The 21072-nt window shown below is 39.9% G+C and overlaps 2 protein-coding genes across 2 annotated transcripts; both read right to left on the bottom strand.

Annotated features, from left to right (window-relative positions):
• On the bottom strand, positions 1-12019 carry vmn2r1 (vomeronasal 2, receptor 1). Its single transcript, XM_072457679.1, has 14 exons — positions 11750-12019; positions 9935-10226; positions 8615-8857; positions 6035-6226; positions 5082-5204; positions 4843-5015; positions 2649-2769; positions 2348-2569; positions 2145-2268; positions 1781-1941; positions 1500-1695; positions 1152-1381; positions 811-1010; positions 1-409 (listed from the first exon to the last, which is right to left on the bottom strand). Exons 1-14 carry the CDS (start codon positions 11971-11973, stop codon positions 85-87), a joined length of 2826 nt encoding a protein of 941 aa, XP_072313780.1. The 5' UTR covers positions 11974-12019; the 3' UTR covers positions 1-84.
• Positions 12020-13137: 1118 nt separating this feature from the next.
• gmps (guanine monophosphate synthase) lies at positions 13138-20615 on the bottom strand. Its single transcript, XM_072461120.1, has 16 exons — positions 20360-20615; positions 18926-19098; positions 18727-18841; positions 18312-18409; positions 17746-17849; positions 17473-17666; positions 17230-17395; positions 17008-17159; positions 16757-16930; positions 16549-16654; positions 16308-16423; positions 16112-16237; positions 15431-15546; positions 15224-15354; positions 14968-15140; positions 13138-14777 (listed from the first exon to the last, which is right to left on the bottom strand). The coding sequence occupies exons 1-16, from the start codon at positions 20384-20386 to the stop codon at positions 14676-14678; spliced, it is 2073 nt and encodes a 690-aa protein (XP_072317221.1). The 5' UTR covers positions 20387-20615; the 3' UTR covers positions 13138-14675.
• Between the last annotated feature and the right edge of the window lie 457 nt (positions 20616-21072).

The raw sequence follows: 21072 nt of genomic DNA, 5'->3' as shown, positions 1-21072 counted from the left end.
CGCCGCACCTGATGTTGTGGATGAGAATGAGAATAAAACATAACAATTAAAAAGTAAGTAACATTTAAGTAATAACGTCCCTAATCAATAATCATCAATCGCTGTGGAGGCAGTGGATGAGTTGATGTCAGTGGCTGCTGTGCCCAGAGACGCAGACGTGCCGGTCAGCGTGGAGTCCCGGGGTTTGGAGCGTGCCCGAATCAGCTCCTCAGTGTTGCGTTCGGGTTTTACTAGAATTATGTAGCACTTTGGTAAGAAGATGCAGGTAAGGAGTCCAAAGCTGGAGGCGAGGATGGCAAAAATCTGGACAGCCACCATGAACTTTCCCCTTGTGCTGAGGTAAGCCGGGACGAAGGAAATCCACACGATGAAGAAGACCAGCATTCCAAATGTCACACACTTCCCCTCACTGAAAGACAGGTTTACAGTTAATCGAGGCTTAGAAAATATATTGCTATCACAACTATTGTGAATATAATTAGTAACAATTGTTGCAGCCTTAGAAAAACAATTAAATAGAATCCCTACTAGTTAAATAGAAAAAAGAAAAACAAGTTTTGATGCTTGTGAAGTTTTGTTTGAACAATGCTGCCGATCACAATATTAAAAACTCTAAGATTTTTTATATGTTTTCACATGTATTAGTTTGAATTGCTTTTCCCTCATAAATAAATGGATTAATTAAATATGTTATATCTAACTTTATCTTTATGGATATGTTATTGTTTTACCAAGAATGCCCCACAGTAAGGCAATGTAAGTCTGAATGTAATACACATTAAAAAATATATAAAAAAGGATCTCCCAGACCTGAAGTGGTCCTCCAGCTTACGGGCGATGAAAGCAAAAATGAAGGCCACCAGAGCCAAGAGGATGTCGTAGGCGAAGATGCAGCAGATGAAGACCACGTTGCCTTCATGACATTCCAGAATGATCTTGATGTTCTGGGTGGATGTGTTCTTGATGGGGTGAGGAGGGAATGTCAGCAGCCATACAGTGCACGCTATGGCCTGTGGACATAGTAATACAGTTACATATCACTGCTGTTAGAAGCCAGACGTCTCAGTATTTCTGAGGTTATATTTCCTTGATTACAGACTAACTCTAACCATTGGGAAGCCTAGTTATCGCTGTTAAGCCTTGAGTAGTACCTGTAATAAAGTAGCTACAGCAGCCATCGCCCTCTGGTGGCCACACGTGAGTTTGTCTGTCTCTGGAACTCCACACAGATCGATGTTGTTACTGTTGGATACTATAACATCAGGACTGCCGTTGTTGACTGCTGCTTCAGCTGCAGCTTTAGCAGCTTTAGCAGCTGCTTTGGTTCTGACCCGGGAAGCCTTCAAGGCCAGGGCACGCATCATGAGCACTGCTGCCTTACCTGTTCAACACAAACACAAATGTTTTAAGTGTTGCAATAAATAGATATAATTTTAAAAATCTAATCAAATCCAGAGACCCTAAGTGAGTGATGACTGTACGAGTCTTTTTAATCTTACCCATGATGGAGGACAGACAGAGAGCAAAGCCCAGGGCCAAGGCCACTTGGCTGGTCATGCAGCTCCAGTGCTGAGGCAGTCCAAGGAAGACTATGGAGCAGAGGAACGTCACCACCAACGCAAAGAGCAGGCTCAAACTCAGGATTGGGTCATTGGCTTTCACCAGAGGAGTGTTAATGTTGACTATAAACACCACCTAGCAACAGAATGCAGGCATTTGAGTGTGTCCAAATCAAAGTTTAGATTATGTATAGGTAAGAAGTTTAGCCAGTGAACTTCACCCCCACAGCGATGGTGACAAGGGCCCCGAATGCTGAGATGACGATGAGGGTGATGCCCAGGGGCTCTCCAAATGCCAGGAACTCAATGATCTTGGGCACACACTCATCATGTGCTTCATTGGACCAGTAGTCGTCATGGCACAGGATGCATTCTCGAGCATCTGTCGGTAGATGAACACAAATAAAAAATTTATTCAGTTTTCTGTTTATTCCTATTAAGAGTTTGTAGGTGCATGGAGTAACTAAGGCAATAGTACTCAGACATACTCAGATTATTACTGAATATCATGTTCATCAACTAGGCAAAATATGTTATTTTACTAAGAAATCAGTCTAAGTATACGAACATAATGTGTCTACTGACCGGTCACATTACTGATCTCTCCATCAGCACATGGGATACAGTCGAAGCAGCACACTGGCTCCCCCTGGCGGATTCCTTTCCTTGTCCCTGGCTGACAGTTTTCACTGCAGATTGATTTAGGAGGCTAAACACAATGCATTCAGGTAAATATAAAATGGTGAATACATCTGCATTTTAATATGTAAAACAGATGCAGAGCTAACCATGAGTTCCTGGTTATTCCATTTGATAGATTCATTTGCTATGGTCATGCTGTTATTTGCTGAGGCGTTGTACTGCCCCACTGTCACGTAGGAAATATCCCCGTCACTGTTCACCTGCCAGTTAATGATGTCATAGTAGGCCTCCACATCTCCATCAACAAAGTAGATCCTCTCTCCTGTGTGTGGCACTGTGTACTCCACATTTTTCATGTAGTACATCAACTGAAATACAAAAGAAAGGAGATACATGCGAATGAAACACACATCATATCATCACTAATGAATTAAAAACACATTATACCTGCCATGGTTCAAAGTTGGATATGTCAGCACAGGTATTCCCAGTGAACGGCCCCTTGCCCTTCTGGCAGTGCTCCATGTTGTGTAATGCATGGGCCACAGCATAGACAGCTTTGTAGACACTGTGGGGTAAGTGAATACACTAATGCTGAAAGTAATAGTTAAACAGTCACAGGTATTTGACTAGACAGGCACTAGGTTTTCTCTGAAGTCAACAGTTATAGTCATATTGGATTCAGCTCTCCAGTTCCAACGTATTATTTAAGGCAACCAGTACTACCAATGACCATGTGAACATGTTTCAAAGACTAATTTTCATTGTAATTTAAGAAATTGTATTATCATTGATCCATATGTAACCATTATTGTTGTAATGTTGTGATATTCTAGTTATTGTTTCTGTTACGTATTGACAATTTTCTAAGAGGAGCTCAGGAAGAATAGTGACCATTAAATGGGCAGCTAATAGGGATCCTAATAAAACAATAAAAATAATATTTACAGTTTCAGGTAAAAAAAATATTAGATTATTAAATAATTATTTTAGCATAATATTATATTTTAGCCTACTAAGCATTTTATTAGGCCTGAGCGCCAAAAGCTGGCGAGAGGGCAATTAGTTCTGTAAGGCCGTGCAAAGCACAGCTGCGAAAGTGCGCACACAGTGCGCACGAAATCGAGCGTAAAGCGCTCGCCCACTTCCAAACACTCACTAACGCACTCCTCCACTCATGCACGCCCCCTGCATACTAATTAGTAGAAAAAAATGGAACATGACCGTTGTAAACGGGCGAAGCCCCTGCAAAAGTGTGCACTAAACAAGTTTGCGCTAAGTAGCTCACGAATACGTTCCCCATCTCTTGCACGTTCCGAGCATATAAACATGTAATGCAAAAATTATTACTGTATAGAGGGTCAAAAACACAAAGTGGGCGGAGCCCACTCAAAATTATCGAAAGTACCCGTCAGTGACCAGGGACCCACACCATGAGGTGTAAATATATAGTTTATGATATTTGAAAAATGGGAAACATTGTTTTCGGATCGGAATCTTCTTTCTTCTTTCTTCTTTCTTCTTTCTTCTTTCTTCTTTCTTCTTTCTTCTTTCTTCTTTCTTCTTTCTTCTTTCTTCTTCTCGGGATCAACCCCCCAGTGAATATTGACGAAAAGTCACAAAAATGTGCACATCTCTAAAAATCTTGCCTCTATATTATATCTCTTTTTTCTAAAATAAAAACAAAATTGCGCGTCAGCGCCCCCAGATGTACCAAAAATGCATTGAGGAAAAGGAAATGACAAAAAAAAAATCTGATCTTAGAATCATGAAATTTGGCGTAAAAAATATTATTACGGCAACGCCGTCCGCCCAACCAAATGTCGGCCATATTGGTTCAAAAATAGCTAAGCATGACTCGGGAGTTTTTCCAAATGTCGTACTTTTACAAACTCCTCCCAGAGCGTTGGCCCTAAAAAACTGAAATTTGGTGAAAATGGTGCTGAGGAGTGGGATATCAAAAGTTATTCAAATTACTTTGATATCTATTCACGGTCTCTGTAAACTGTAGCTAGAATTTCTGAAATTTCCCAAATTTTAAATTTGCTGCTGTTTGCGCAGATAAAGTCCGAATTGTGTCAAATTAGAATCAGTTGTTAAACTCTTTGCCCTAAATCTACTTGAAGTGAAATTAATTAATTTGGCGTGACAGCACCCCCTACAGAGTGAAATAAAATTTTATATGGAGGGTAAAATGTTTAGTTTTGCGAAATGTTACGAAATTTGGCACAAAATTCAATTTCGGCATCCCGATCAAAAACGTCAATGAGACCCATGTCATATTTGTTACGGCTTTGCCGTAGCGATGACAGAAACCTCCAATGGAGAAATTGCCAGGGGTGGACATGGGCGGCGGCATGGCGAAGGCCAATCATGGCGAGGGCCGATCATTGCCGCTTGCGGCTATATTTCATTTTCATTTTTTTAAAGGATTTACTTGGCCCGTAGGCTTTATTTCACAGTATGAAATGGAAATGAGATTGGGGCATTAATTTCAACATTTATAAATGTCTAGTCAAGATATACTTTTGTAAATCATCTATGGCAAAATTAATACAGATAATATATAATACAAGGCCAAAGACAATGCCTTCTTTTTAAGATATATTATACATTTGTTATTATCAATGCCAAAACTTACTTGTAGGTGATGCGTAGCTGTGAAACATCCCAGTAGGTGTTATTGACTTTGGTTAGGGGCTCCTTCCCTGAGCACAGTCCCTCAGGCACTCCGGCCTGGGTGCCATTGGCCTTATCAGCCCTGAGCTTGGACTGCGTCAGAGCTTTGCTAATGTTTATTGTGCATTGAAAGTACTGCAAGGATAAACAGTATAAGATCATTTTGAGGACACAATCTCAACAGAGTTCGTGGAAACCCACCGTTTCCCAGAATTCCGTGGTGAGTGGCTCAAATGGGTCTATATCCAGCAGATATTCCTGAAGACCAGGAATGTCAGCTCTTTTCACAGCGAATCCCAGTGTCCCACCAAGCAAAGAGTTCACCTGGTTACAGAATAAAACACTAGTTATATACTTTTGCTCAAGATGCTTTTTGTGCCTATTTTTACCCATCATTTTATTTCTAATACACTATTATATCACAGATTCTTTGTCACACACCATCTGCATGTTGTAGGCTTTTCTTTTTTTTTTTATACATCTTTGGTCAAAAGTAAATTAAAATCATTTTCCTAATTTTGAGAATTTTGAATTTTATATAATATATAAAATTCAAAATTATTGTAATTTGAATATATTTAATAAAACAAGTAGAGGGAGCAACCACAAAAAAAATTCCATTTTTACTAGACCGAGCCTTCCTTTCAGCAAAACGGCTAATTTTAATAAACTGGAAAGTGAAGAAACCAAATTGTTTTAATATAGTTAACTGGCAGAAGGACTTTCTGGAAATTAGCACTTGAGCTACAACCTGGTACAATGCATCTCTCCTGATGAGGTTAATAGATATTATGCACCGTCTATTATAAAACTAATTGATTATATAAACTAAAACTATATTGATTCTTGCATGTTTATGTAATCCTATAATGTCCTATAACTGAGAAAATACCCACATCCATACTTTTTGATTATTTGAAAAATTAAGACTGTGTCACTGGGTGGCCGAGTGGATAGCACATATACAGGGCTCCATGTGTATATATATATATATATATATATATATATATATATATATATATACAGACCAAAAGTTTGGACACACCTTCTCATTTAAATATATATATATATATATATATATATATATATATATATATATATATATATATATATATAGGGTTCTAAAATTAAACATAATTTTCTTTTGATCTTACCCCGGGCTGGTTGATGAGAGCGGATGTGACCCAGGCTTCGCTCGCAATCCAGGTTCGGTTGGTCACGTTGTGCCGCAGAAGTTCTCCGATCAGAGGGCTGAGGTCCACGTCGGATGAGAACACCACAATGATCTTGGCCGTAGACTCCACCACTGTCTCCACAATGCGCTGGATGTCCGTCGGGGAGTGCACCTACACAGGGCAAAATGTAACAATTTACGTTTTGAAGAAAAACTGGTATGTGGGATACATAAAGTGGCCACAATTCAATGATTATGATTATGATTATGATTATTTATCACTTTTTAAATTTTTGGTATGTGTGTTAGCTTTGTTGGTTTGGGCTCATTGATGAGAGGATGACAGTGGTCGGTTCTATTTTGTCTCTATAATGCACACAAATTCTTGCCTTTCACTTTGAGTGTATCATGCACTAGTGTTTCCTTGGTCATCAAAAATCCATTTATCTATCCATGTAATTTATTGAATTATTTATTTGTTTTCATTATTCTAAAAAGGTCATTATCCTGAAGTTAAAAAGATCTTGAATAAAGATCTTGAACATTAGTCCGGCTGCTGTATGCCTCTCCTGTGTGGGGCGGGCTGACCAAAGGCCTGTCAGAGGAGTTAGACTGGGTGTAAAGGAGATGCTGCAGGATCATAGGCATTCCACCCTCCTCCTGCCTACCCTGAGTGAGAGGCAGGATGAGGCAACACTACACACCCTAAAGCACATCCTGAAGGAGAGCTCCTCTCTTCAGCATGTTTTTATAACCCAGGCGCCATCTAGTGGTCATGAGCCAAACCAACACCAAAATGTATTGGCCGTGGCTGCAGAGCCGCGGCGCGGTCAAATGGCCCAGCAGTTTCAGGAACCGCAGGCACTGCCATATAGCCTCATGGCTAACCCTAACCCTAATCTTAACCCTAACCCTAATCTTAACCCTAACCCTGACCCTAACCTTAACCTTAACCTTAACCCTAACCTTAACCCTAACCCTAACCCTAACCTTAACCCTAACCCTGACCCTAACCTTAACCCTAACCTTAACCCGGCGCGGTCTAAAATGGCGCGTTTCGGCCGCGCGCCGCGGCTCTGTAGACACTCCCAAATTTATTTTATACCTGTGATTGGTTCATTCTTAGATGGGCTCCTTGTATCTTAATGTTACATTCTGTGTATTTATAACGCTAACTTTTTTCAAACTTTTCATGTCATCTAATTATGAATGTTTTTTTCTCCTATGTTGTGACATAGGACAGGATTAACATGGCAATCTTGTCACATCAACGCTAAGTCAATTGCCAATAAATCTAAAACAATCTCATTACAAAAAAAGGTATATGGTTTCAACAGAGAGGTTCCAATATGTTAAGTTGATTCTTGTTTGCAGAGATTGAAATGTGATGTCCGCAGGGTTGTTATTTCTGTATATAAAGGATATTCATAAGATATCTGATGTTTTTCATTATATGTCGCTTGTAGATGATTCTACAGTTTATCACTCTCCAAAAGTATTTTTGTTGTGTTTGTTAATTTATTTGTATGCAAATGTTAAGTTGTGGATGCTCAGTTGACCAAAATAATTCATGAAATTAAAGAAAATGAAAATTTGCTTGTTTATAACACCATGTCAAAGTGCTCATTACTCAAATGAATGTTGGAGAAATTGTGGTTGCCAGGAGGCACATCATTATCATGTATTTAGGGACTGTCATATTGCACAGAACTATTGGACAGAAATGAATATGGCGATGGAGACAATTTTTAACACTACCATCCCATTTGACTTTAGAACCATGTATTTAGGTCTCAGAACCCCTGCCACAGACAATGAGAATGGATGCGTATCTCTTGAGGATACTTTTGGAGGCCAGGAAAAAGGCCATCACAAAAAAATGGATGACACAATCTGCACCAACAATAAAGGACTGGACCGACATCATAATGGACATATGGAAAATGGAAAAAATAACATACGGACTGATCTTGGAAATGGACAAATTTGACATAAACTGGACTAAATGGAACTCAAATTTTGGACATGGTATGCTTTAACCATGCACTTTATTTTCATCTGGATGCATTATTCTTAAAACAGTAATCTCAAGTAATATACACTTAGTTTTCTTCTCTGGTGCTTCCCTGTCAATACTTCGTTTTTTTCCCCTGCCTCCATGCCGCTGTTTTTGATTGGTCTGGGGTTTTGTTTTTGTTTTTCTTTCAATAAAAAAAGAATAATATATTTTTTTTATACATTATAACTTATATATTTTCTTGTTTTAATATTATTTGTTCCACACTTATCCAACATAAACATTGTTGGGGATGTAAAATGTAGAACATTTTATAGTCAAATACAATTTTTTTAACTATTTAACTATTCTTGTATACTTTCTTTTAACATCCTTGCAAGTTGGAAACTCAGTCAGCTGTGATGTAGGCTACAAAATTGATTGTGTCTCCTGGTACTCTATGTGTCTGGTAATGTTAAAAACAATGGCATACATAGGGTAGAATTTAAAATAAAACAACTGAATCTGCATTTGAAAACCTAAACAAGTAGACCATGTGTGCACCTTAGGCAGAGTCTCGGAGAAGGAGATGCAGACACCGGCCTCTTCCACTTGCTCTTTGAAATCTTTGATGCCATATTTGCCGTAGTCGTCGTCCGCGGCGATGGTGCCCACCCAGGTCCACCCGAAGTGCAGAACAAGTTGGGCCATGGCTGTGGACTGGAACTCGTCATTGGGCACTGTTCTCAGAAAAGTGGGGAACTGGAACTTGCTGTTCAGAGCGCTGCAGGTCGAACAGTAACTAATCTGGAAACAAGAAAAGTATATCATAACGTGTGTTTCATAGATATAGGATGTTAATCTCAAATGTGAATGTCTCTTCCTAGTAACTCTAAATATACAGTAATGCAATAGTTGTATTTGTAGTCAGTATGAATATTCAAGATTAGAACTAAAACAACATACTTATAGGCATTGATTTATTGTACGTTTTTGGGTGCACACTAGAATTAAGTTCATGTTGACCTCTTGTGACACATTATGGGAATAAGTTGCGTTCACGTTCTAGAATTTGATGATATGTCAATTTCAGACGGATGACTATGGGCTTATGTAACTCTATTTATCTCTCTCTCTCTCTCTCTCTATTTTTTTTTGGAAGAAATATCCAAAGTAAACATCCACAAATGTTGAACCTTATAACATTGAACATATTAATATTATGTCTTCAAGTCCTTTCAAATGACAATAACCATGCTTTTTGAGTGGAATAATGGCACCACTTTCTGAAATTATTTTTTTTCACTATGTCCAGTAATTTGTACTGTACAGAATTTGTAACTGCCCTCCAGCTCAATGTTAAACCGTAGGAGCTCTAGAATGTTGTGATGGCACGTGAACACAACCTATTCACTTGAAGGAATTCTCTTTAATCCATGACAGTTAGAGTCATATTTTACATACAATAGTGATTAAAAGGATGCACTTTTCAGGAAGAGGCTCTGTTTTTTGCTTTATCTAGAAAACTCTTATTTAACTCCATGGAAACAAGCACCACCAGGCCAAGTTACGGGTCAGATTTGTGGAAAGGCGAGCCCACGTACTGTAAAAATGCATGTTTTCATTATGTATTTTAATTTTTTGGTAATAAAATATCCATAGTTGGATAAATACATGTTAGATAGGTTTACTGCCATACTGTGGCAACGCAATTACATCTCCATGGAGGCAAGCAGGTGTCAGACACTATTCAAACACGCAAATATTATTCTAATTCTGAGTGTACACAGAAACTAGTAGGCTATTGATTCAAATAAAAACACATAATTCCAATAAAAATGTGCCTCACATTACAAATACAAAGCAAAGCCTTTTGGCACCTACTTGTGGGAAATGATAGAGTCCCATTATCCTGGCTGTAGCAATGGAAAGATCGGAGCCTCCAGTTCCCACCAGAGCACCCAGAGGTGGACCGGAGCCACAGCGATAGTTGGGTACAGCCTCATCCTGTCCGGTCAGGTAGGTGAGTGTGCCCTCCACGGCCTTGGAGATGGTGAAGCAGGAGTCGTAGATGACATAGCCCAGGTCTGTCTCTGGGAGCAGGTCCTCTCTATTGTTGATCTCGTTGATGGCAAAAAGCATAGTTTGTGTCCAACGGAACGTCCGGAAGTTAAAGCTGAAAATTTAAATTAGAAATGAACAACCAATATAATATACTACATTATATTCCTGGTGCAGACGGCTCTTCTGATCGTGCTTCCTGAATTGGTTCATTGGTAGTCAGTCTCATGTATTTTAGCGTGTGTGTGTGCGCCCATGAGTGTGTGTGTGTGTACCTGTGAGTGTGTGTGTGTGTGTGTGTACCTGTGAGTGTGTGTGTGTGTGTACCTGTGAGTGTGTGTGTGTGTGTGTGTGTGGGACTGTTTTTTGTGAACTGTAAAAAATTTACATTTTATGTTTGAAAATAAAGTTTAATTGATTGGGGGTGCACGGTGGCAGAGCAAGTAGTGCTCCCGTGTTACTGTGGGTTTCCTCCGGGTTCTCTGGCTTCCTCCCACCATCCAAAGATATGCATTTGTGAGAGTGAATTGTTGTCTATGTCTGTGAACTGGCCCCTGTCCAGGGTGAACCCTGCCTTAGGCCCAAAGTCACTGGGATAGGTTCCAGTCACCCTCACAGGAACAAATGGCAGAAAATGGATGGATGGCTGGATGGATGATTGATACATTAAAGTGAAACAGGAAAGGGAGTGAAACATGCCTGGAGGGGTCAATGTGGACGTCTTAATAAGCAAGGACAAGTTTGGCTACCTTCTAGTTTGTAGGTCATTGCTTGACCTTCTAGATATCCAGACCTTCACTGGACCCTCACTGGACTTTACCTCTATATGTTGTTGATTGCTGTGTGAGACACTTGTGCACACAAGGCACACTTTGGTCGCAGTAATGGGTGATTGTGTCAGGGTTCAATAGTTTGGCAATCCTGAATGAAGGAAGACATACACCGAAAGAAAAGACAGATATTCAACTCCAGGCATCAAGAGAGCGAGGACTTCCAAATTCTCAAGTAATTTCAAATGACTGAGATTAACGTGGAACTGCAAGACAATGAAATGGATGACAGGGACAGAACCAACTCTCAAGGACTGGATTGAAATAACTTTGAAAATTCTCTTTTGAAAATTCTGTTTGTTTTCTGTTTTATAAAAAGAAAAAATAGAATGTCCTCTCAACCATAATAGGTAATACATGCAGGTTGCAGTAGCTAATTGGCCCCTGGGGTTATGCCCTCTGTCCTGTTGTAAAACCAAGTACTGTTTCATATGACCAGGAGTAGGGAAATGCAGTGCAAAATATTGTTTCTGATCTGATAAACTTTATTAAAAGTGATTGCAATAGGGGTTGATTATTCTTGAAAAAAATATCGACTTGCATATGATATTAAAGTAAGTAGCTGGAAGTAGCTTGTCATACCAACTCCTTCAGACTGAAAATTACTTTCGGATTGAAGTCAATACATCTTGATTTTAAAGCATTGTCAAGATGACTACTACTAACTTTTTCTATGCTGGATCACTCCTGGACAAACGAGGTATTACACCGATGATATAATATAATATAATATAGGACCCCAAGAAGACAGGATAGTTTGTTCTCTGGGGAGGACATTCTTGTAGCAGTAAGCTATATTGTGTCTTACCCCTCACAGCCAGAGGACACCGGGACCCTGGATGTGTTGCCGTCACTGGAGGCTATTCGCATGTGAATGGGGAACATCCCCCCAATCACCACCTTCTTCTTCTCCACATCCTTGTATCCGCTCAGGTTGAACTTGGCCTTCAGATTGCAAGTTGCTTCTGCTGAAATGGACAGAGGGAAGTATAAAACCAGACAGAATCGCAGAGTGTAGAGCCAGATTTCCATGTTGTGTGAACGCTGAAGTGTTGGATGTGGCAGACAGCAAGAAAAACATGCAAGTGTGACAGGTGTCTGCTGCCATCTCAGGGGACAAGCTGGGATGATAGAGTGAGTGGCAAAGGCAGAGAACAAGTACAGGTTAAAAACTGTGCTATACAAGGTTATTGATGTAGTATTAATACAAACTAAAAGACACACAAAAAATAAAAGAAAGGCAATTTAAAGATGTGATGATCTACTAACAGTGAAGCAACAATTAACAAACCTTTATTTGAATGTAAAATCGTGACTATTTTAACGTCACTACCATAATCACAAGCTCCAATTAATACCAGTAGATGCATGGATAAATAACTTAAATGATATTGTAACAAACATTTCACTTTGTCTTTTGACCTACTGAAATAGAATATTCCTTTTCATTTTAATATTGTACAGGGGTTATTATTTGCCAAAAATAGGCGTGAGAAGAAGTATAATTGTGAGTTTTGTTTTTTTACGTACATAGACATGTTTATTGCATAAAAAGCTTTTCATAATAGTGTGTTTATCATATCAGCTTTTTAAAATTTAAATTAAACGTTATCTCCCTAAATGTCTAAATAAATGTTTGTCACATTCACTTTTTTCTATTGATTTCGCCGTGCCACAGGCCATAGCTGAGGGGCCGCTGCATGTGTTGTTGACTTGACACAACATTGTGACATTGCTCCTGTTCCAAAATGGCTGAGGTCCCTTAGGTGCAGGTCTGTAGCTTGTTGATGGGTGACTCGACTTGTCTCGTCCTGTTTTGAGTCAGTCCCTTGGCAGAGCAACATACACCTGAACCCTCAGCACGAGCCATTTATCTGTTATATAAGAGTGAAAATAATAAGAATTTAATTTCCACATAAAGATAACAAAGCCATTAAACTTGTGTACGCTTCCTCTTAGCACATGTCCTTTGGTTTGAATTTAAATGTCTGCCACACCACCAGTGTTTCAGAACAAACCGATTTTATAGACTTCTCTTCTTTATTCATGTCTTTATTTTGGCATTTATTTTCTATCTTTTTAAGAAGTGAATATCCAGACTCAAAGTCAGTGTATTTGTAGGATACTGTAAAATACAATGCAGTGTCTCTCATGGGCCTTCAGCGAGATGACATAGTATACTATGACAAATACAAATGAGTTTCAACATGAAGATCTTTATTAAAGCTCAGTTTTTCATTGTACAAATGTCACTGTAGTTGAAACTGCATGCAGAGGCTTGGTTTGAGGCACATTACTAAGGAGAACAAAGTTGAAAAAATATGACATTAGACACATTCATTGCATAACTTAATCTTATCAATATTGCAGTTAAATTACAACTACAAAAAATGTAGGTAATTGTCAAGCCAATGATTTCAATGAAAATAACACAACAAAAGAACACTTTAAATAGCAGTTAAGACATTGTTAAGACAAGTCAGAAAGTAATTCATTTTGAATTTGCCATCATCTCTATTAAAGGTATATGGGATGTGGGATGACAGGCACAAATCTATTGTGAAGGAATGAGTTTACATGTAAAATATCACAGGTTTTTGAGCTCGATAGAACCTGAGCACAGGTCTGGAGTGAGTGATTAACAGGTGCATTGTAGAGTCTACAACAGAAACATGAAGCTGTAAAGCCTTTGAGAGAAACAGTGAACTTGTGTTAATTCAACAAACAGCCATGACCATTACCCAAGACCTACATAATGCAGAATTGTGTTAGGGAATAGGTTTGCAAAGAGTTAAGTGATGTGCAAAAGTGCCCTGCACTGAAAAGAGCAGCAAAGAGAAAAGGAGGGGGGAGGGGGAAAAAAGAGGTTTGTGGATTTTTTTTTTTTTTTAAAACACTAGTTGTTACAGTTCCCAATGTATTATCTGTGGTTTGTCCTTTTGCCAAGTGAGGTTTTCATGAAAGATTGCAGCATTAAGAGATAGTGTTGTAGAATCTCGGGTAGTCAGGCCACATCATTCTAAAGAAAATAGGAGTAGGCACATCATATTGACCTTTGGTGCCGCTATATGCACCTGCCTCTCAAGTAACTACAGTTCAAGAGGAAAAATACATGGAACTCAGTAACTCAACATGTCCTTTTGGCAAACATAAGCCTCATGTAAATTGGTCACATGGGTTGTTCTGTTCAGGTACTTTCCCTGGACAGATGTGTATACAGGCAGAGGGGAACATACTACTAAAAAACATAGCATAAGGCAAAAACAAATACAAAAAACACCTTGCAGTTGTTCTAAAAACATTATACTGTATATAATTAGCTTTTATATATCGCACATCTCACAATCTGAGGCACAACATCAAAGTCCACTTTTCTGAACTTCCAATGTCACAGCATGGAGCTGCTCGCTTTTTCATTAAATTACCCCAAGGAAGCAGCAGTTTCAGAGAACTTATTCATTGTCAAATATAAACCAAAATGACAATTATCAAGAACTAACATTATTCAATTCTTATTGGCAAAACGCTAAGACCCAAAAGATGTGATGTCAGAGAGGAGTAGAAGAATCTTTGTCACAGTACAGTCTGCCTTCCGTGGGAATGTGTTGGAGTGGACAAACAGAGGGAGGAAGGACAGAAGAGAAGGGCGAGCCCGCTCTGAGATCAGCTGAGTGTTTGTGCATATTATGTGTAGTTTTGTGTAGTTGTGTGTCATCCTGGGCAGCATACGCAATCTATTCCCACTCTGTGGTGCCAGGGGGCTTGGAGGTCAGGTCATACATCACTCTGGAGATGCCTGGGATCTTTTTGATTTCATTCACCATTTTTAGAACCACCTGAAATAACATAAGACACCGTTAGTAATGTCCCACCCTTGGCTCACAGTCAATATTTTAACCCTCTATTTCATTCATGTCTGTGTGACTTTAAAAAGGTTTGATTTAGGCAATTAATATAATAAACATGAGTATATTTAGTGGGAAACACATTGTACTGTTTTTTGTTGACTGTGTGTGACTGTGGTACCTCCTCTGGAATCTGGCTGCCTGGTGTAGCAGGAATTCCTGTCATGAAGTCGCTGGTGATAAAGGTGCGAACCACCACAGAGCGACGGCAGGATGGTTGCTTCTGCAGAGGGTCGCGGTCAAAGTGCAGCGGAGTTAAAATTACTGGCATCTGGCTGATCTTACCAGAGTAGCCTGAAAAAAACAACACAAAGAAAAAAACATAAGCATAGTAGTAGTCTTGTAATTGCTAAGATAAACATTGCTCACGCACTTACCAGACTCTCTGAGAATAGAGTGGGCTACAAAGTCCGCCTGTCTGAGCGTGCTCAGAACGCCTGTGGTCAGGAAGGTGGGAGTAATGTCTGTCGGAGGTTCCTTTACAGGGGACCCAAATATATACACCACTCTGGACAGAAAAGACAAAATGTTCTGGGGGGTATTTTCACACTGACAGTGTAAGCAGTGGAGTAACAGATCTGTACCTGTTGATGCTATGGCACATGCGAGGGATGAGTCTGGACAGGAACATGAGGGATTCCCAGTGAGGAGATTCTTTACTTGTGACACCACATACGTAACTGTAGGATCTGCAATCACCCTGGATTAGGAAGATATCGCACATCAGACTCGCACATATACATAAGATATCGCACATCAGACATTTTCATTTTAAAAAGTAGGGTTTAACTTGTGTCACTTTTAAGTTCCGTTCTGTATTTCTGTTAAAGATTTGTCAGAATAGAGATTTGCCATTGACTGCCTGAGTCACAGTTTGAGGTTAAGGCCAAATGTTAACGTCTGGAATAGACAGGAAGCAACAGGAACACGCCCACAGTACGCTCACTCACTGACACCAGTGTTTGGATGAAGGATAGTGTGTAAACGTGTTATTGTGACTTCAGCTCCTTCAGCTATTCATCCAAGCCCAGGAGAAAGCAGTTATACTGACATGCTTAAATTTGTGGGTGGAGTTTATGGTTAACCACCAGCGTAATTCTACCAGAGGAGACAAAAACACTGGTCTGCACCATTTTAAACCCACGCACTTTAAAAGTCCATCCGACAGAGTGGAGAATGGTGAAGTGAACAAACAAGCCTCTCAGAGCTGATGCGATATTACATATATTTTTAGACAATTCACCAGGCGTAAAAGCAAACATTACCTGGACACCAACAGTTTTGATGGGCAAAAGGAAGGCATTGAGTGAATGAAGGCTGGTGATCTGCATTAGTTTCTCCTCCTCTTCATCAGATATGCACGACTTAACTCTCTGAAGCAAGGCATGAGGCTAGAGGAGACAGACAAGGATCTGAATACACTTTATCTTCTTTGTGAGAGAACGCTTAAGTAGTATTTACCTTTTTGACACTGGCAGAAAAGTCTGTGATAATTTTAAGAATATTGTTTGTCTCAGCAAAGTCTTTACAAATGTAGGGCTCCTCTGCACAGATGACTCGAATCGACAGTCCAGGACCTGCAGGCAAATGGGACTGATTCAAAGATCGCCAATACAGCAAGTGGCAGCTCCATAAATAACAGCAGGGCATGGACATGAACATGCACTGTCGCATTAGACTAGACGGGTAGAACGCTGCTTACCGGGAAATGGGTGCCGAGAGACTATTTCCTCTGGCAGGCCCAGCTCTCTACCCAAAGCTCTGACCTCATCTTTGTGGAAATCTTTAAGTGGTTCGATTACTTTTCCCTGAACATAAAATAACAATTTAAAAAGAACAGAGCAATATTTGTTGACAACAGTATGAAAAAAGGCTATTTCAAGTGTCGTTGTGAGGCAGGATTGCCCTACCTCATCTCTGAGTTTTCGGACCAGCTCTGTATCATTGTGGTGTGTTTTGATGACTTCTGCCTTGCCACTGGCCAAATGAGAGGCACTCTCTATCAGGTCAGGCCTTAAGGTGCCCTGCGCCAGGAAAACCTCCTCTGGCTTCAAATTCATCTCCCCTATAACTTCATTTGCCACCTACAGGTTAAAAAAGAAATTAAAATCATTATATTTGTTTTACTTGGAAAGAATATAGTATGCCTAAAACACAATACCTTTACAAAGGTGTCTCCAATGATTTTTCTTTTCTCCTCTGGGTTGGTTGTCATATTTAATGTCTTGCTTATCCTCTTTCTTGGCGTTCGGTCCTCTTCTGAGATTGGAAGGGTAGTTGTCCCGTTGTAGAAGGTATGTGCTGCATTTACCACTGCAAAACAACCCCTCAGTTACAATTGATATTATAATTCAACATTTCACCACACTTTTTAGTTCATTACCTCGGAGTTTGATTCCTAGTTTTGTAAGGGCCTCTTCCACACTTAGACTCTCTCTCTTTCTCATGAAACCATTGTCAATGTGAACAGCTATAACTTGTTCTTGGTCCAGTGCTTTGTTCAAAAGGGCTGTGCACACTGTCGAGTCAACCCCACCACTGAGAAGCACCTGGAGATAAAGGCAAACAAAACTCACTAATAGTCATAATTAAATATTTGAATAAAGTCAAATTAGTTGTTACTTACCAAAACTTTTGACGTGCCTACTTTTTCCCTGATCTCATTGATACAGTCCTGCTCGCGGTTCAGCACTGTAAAGTTATTTGTGCATCCTGCAATGTCAAACAGGAAGTTTCTCAACATAACCATGCCTCGCTCTGTCAAGTCTACTTCTGGGTGAAACTGTGTCCCATAAAGTTTCTTCTGTTCATTGGCAATACCTGAGGTAAAGGAAAAGCAGAACTTAAAAAAGATCAAAGAAGAAAAGATGACTGAAAAAAGGTTCTTAGTTTCTCTCACCAGCAATTATATTTCCAGACTGAGAGACCACTTTAAAGCCATCAGCCACTTTATCCACACTGTCACCATGAGTGAGAAGAACCAGTTCCTCCTTCTGAAGGCCTCTGATGGACAAATTTAGGTGTTCAGAAAATATCCAGAGTCTGATAACGGCTAATATGCAATAAATAAAAGGTGTGTGCGTTATTATTACAAGAGTCAGGTGTTACAAAAACAAATGTGGCTTTAATCCTGCTCGTTCATTCTGCAGTGTGAGCTGCACTAAGGCACAGTAAGGCCAGTTACTCACTGTAGCACTGATGGTCAAAGGGTAAATGAAAGTTAACACACAGTCCATGTTGGTCTGACTGTTTGACGTCACTAGGCAGTGTGTATGGCGCAGTCAAGACTAATCTGATAGGCTGTTTAAAGTTGATTGCAGGCAACAATAGTAAATGTTTATCATAAGTTAAGGATTTAAAGTTTTGGAGCAGGGACCCAACAAATGGTGTCAACATAATCAGACTGACCCCACAGACATGAGGCGTCATGAGAAATAATCTCTCACGAGCTCTACTTTTTATTACCTAAAAAGAGAGCAGGTGTTATCCAAGTTAATACTGAACACGCCATCTTCACGCACACTTTTTTTGTGTACTGTGCCGCCAAAGACTTTATTCAGCATCTGTAACAAAACCAAAATAGGAAGTTAAAAAGCAATGTTCTAGACCTGGATAAAGACATTTTATTCTCATCCAAGAGTTAATGTAAATTGATTTATGACTTGTTTTATAATTATTATTTATGACATTTTTTTCCTCCAAACCTGGAAACCTTTGAATCAGGCGGATTACACTTAATATGGTTCAATCTGTTTGCCACAAGGCCAATATCAATAACGTTACCAATTTCATACACCATCTGAAAAAACTACAAAAACACTTCTGGAATATCTGGAGTAACAAATAGTAATGACATCAGAAAGAAAAAGCTTGAATATACCTGCATCCCATAACAAATTCCTAATACAGGCTTTCCAATGGTGAATATGGCAGGGTCAAACCAGGGGGCATCTTCTGCATAAACAGAAGCTGGGCCTCCGGATATTATGATAGCTCTAGGATGAAAACAACAACAATTCTAAAATACAGTACAAATACACAAACAGTAATCAATTTTAAAATGTATACGTCTTTCTCACCTGTAGCCTTGCTCTCGCAGGGCAAAGGCCGGCGTCTCTAAGGGGAGGATCTCGGAGCGAACACACAGCTCTCGCACCCTTCTGTCAATGACTTTACCATACTGGGCCCCTGCATCCAGGATGGCCACGGCCCCCTCATAGGACCCATTCTGCACTGCAGGGCTGATCTCCAGCTGTACGAAAAAGAGCACTGGGCATTAGTCAGTTGTCTTCCATTTCTGTACTCATGTGATGAGCAGCTTTTACAGTCATGGACCTCGAAAATTACTGTGAAAATTAGGCAATGGCACTAACTCAATAATGATCATGTGAGTATCACTACAAATCGTGCAGTCACTAAGTAAACTCACATGAAACCCATAGGATACAATCAAGTCTAGGATCATATCAAAAGGCAGACGTGACGTTTACTATTAGTTAACTATTGGTTTGAAAGTTGCACAGAAAACGAAAACAAAAATGAGGCAATAGGTTGGGTGTAAAAGTTTATATTTTACCAATTTAAAGCCACTATCAGACTTACTTTTAATCATCCCCAGGGGGGAAATATTTCTAGTAAAAAAGATGGAACTGAGCAGTATTCCATTTTTGTCTTCTCTGTGCATTTCTTTGGAAACGTATCAATAAAGTGCGCTGTAAAAATAAAATGGAATTGGATGAAAGTGGAAACGAGCCGAGGCGGGCTTCTCCCGAAAACACCTAAAAACTGTCTACATGAGCGAAACCCCCGTGGGTTATGCATTTAACAGTAAAACTACGAAAGAAACAGACAGTACCGTGAAGAGTTTAGAAGTCTGATCATGTCGGGCCGATTAAACTGATTTAACAGCAGCATTCTCAAACATTTCAACTTAATTAAAAGTGAGATTGGAGAGATTCAAGTCAAGTGACCATTTCCACAGTTTAATACATAGTAAACATGTACCTTTATTTAGCTTCGGTATTACAGGCGCCGTGGCATTATTATTATTATTATTATTTGACAGCCAAATCTAGCTAGCACTACGCATTAACCGAGCGCATTAGCATGCTAGCGCTAAAAGATAGGTAATCAGTAGCACTAGCCTGTTAGTAGCTCGTATGTAGCAGAGCTAAGCTAAACCCACGCGGTGGCGGAAAGGGGGAAAAGGTGGTGATACCAGTCCCCGTAAGATGAACACACGGACGTAGACTGATGTGAGACACTATACGTACATGGCTAGAATACTCTTACATTCACTAAGCCTGATGCAAACAGCATGTTAATGTGTTGGTAACACTGCAACAGGCTTACTACGCCGTACTCGCTCCCCCAGCACAGCTTCTGCCACACAACTTTGTCCAGAGAGACACAGGCCGTCCTTTACCGGGGGACACAGCCTTACCCAGGCTGTGGACATAACGTCAGCCCACGGCACTAGGGCTGAGCCTATGCGGACGTCTTTCGACACTGACCTTGCTGTCTCCGTTGCACTGAGCCATGGAGGTCTGACGTGTGGTGAGTGAGCTCCGTGCGCCTCGCTCGGAGTCCCGGGGAGAGCGCGGTGACGGTCCACTTCTGGCTCAGCACGCCGACTACTGTCGCGAAAGAGCAGCGGTGTAGAGTGGACACAAGAGTGGACACAAGAGTGGACACAAGAGCGGACACTTGAGAAGGCGAGTGCTCTCACTTGCTTGGAAAAATAACTTTCACTGTGTGAACATGAGCATAAATGTGACTGTTGGGGGTGGAGCACAACATCACTAAATTGGTGTGAAGAAGACAGCTCCTCCTGGTGCAGGGCTCCTCAGTTTGGTGGAATGAAATATTCTCTTTCTTGATAAAAAAAAAAAAAAAAAAAAAAAAAGCCTTTTAAGGGAAATAAAGTCGTTCTATGGCCATGGGCCTTCTAAGAATAGGATAATGAACACGAAGTCCATTGATAAAAAATGAGCCTACAGTGTGGAATCATTTATGAACAAATGTATGTGCACAATTAAATTATGATCCATATGAATACAATATCTAGTTTTTCTTACAGTAGGTTACTTTAAAAGCGCTTTACTGACTTCAACATGCCATCTATATGCTAGAACATACTAACCTCATTTAATGACAATATTTCGCGGTATTAAGTATGTCGAAGTAGCCTACAGCCTGGTTGCCATCTGTATAACACAGACAAGAG

Source organism: Eucyclogobius newberryi, unplaced genomic scaffold (genome assembly GCF_026437365.1).
Source record: "Eucyclogobius newberryi isolate DKJ021-1_F unplaced genomic scaffold, fEucNew1.0.hap1 SCAF_10, whole genome shotgun sequence".
Classification (NCBI taxonomy): Eukaryota; Metazoa; Chordata; class Actinopteri; order Gobiiformes; family Gobiidae; genus Eucyclogobius; species Eucyclogobius newberryi.
This window is presented reverse-complemented; position numbering and strand designations above follow the sequence as displayed.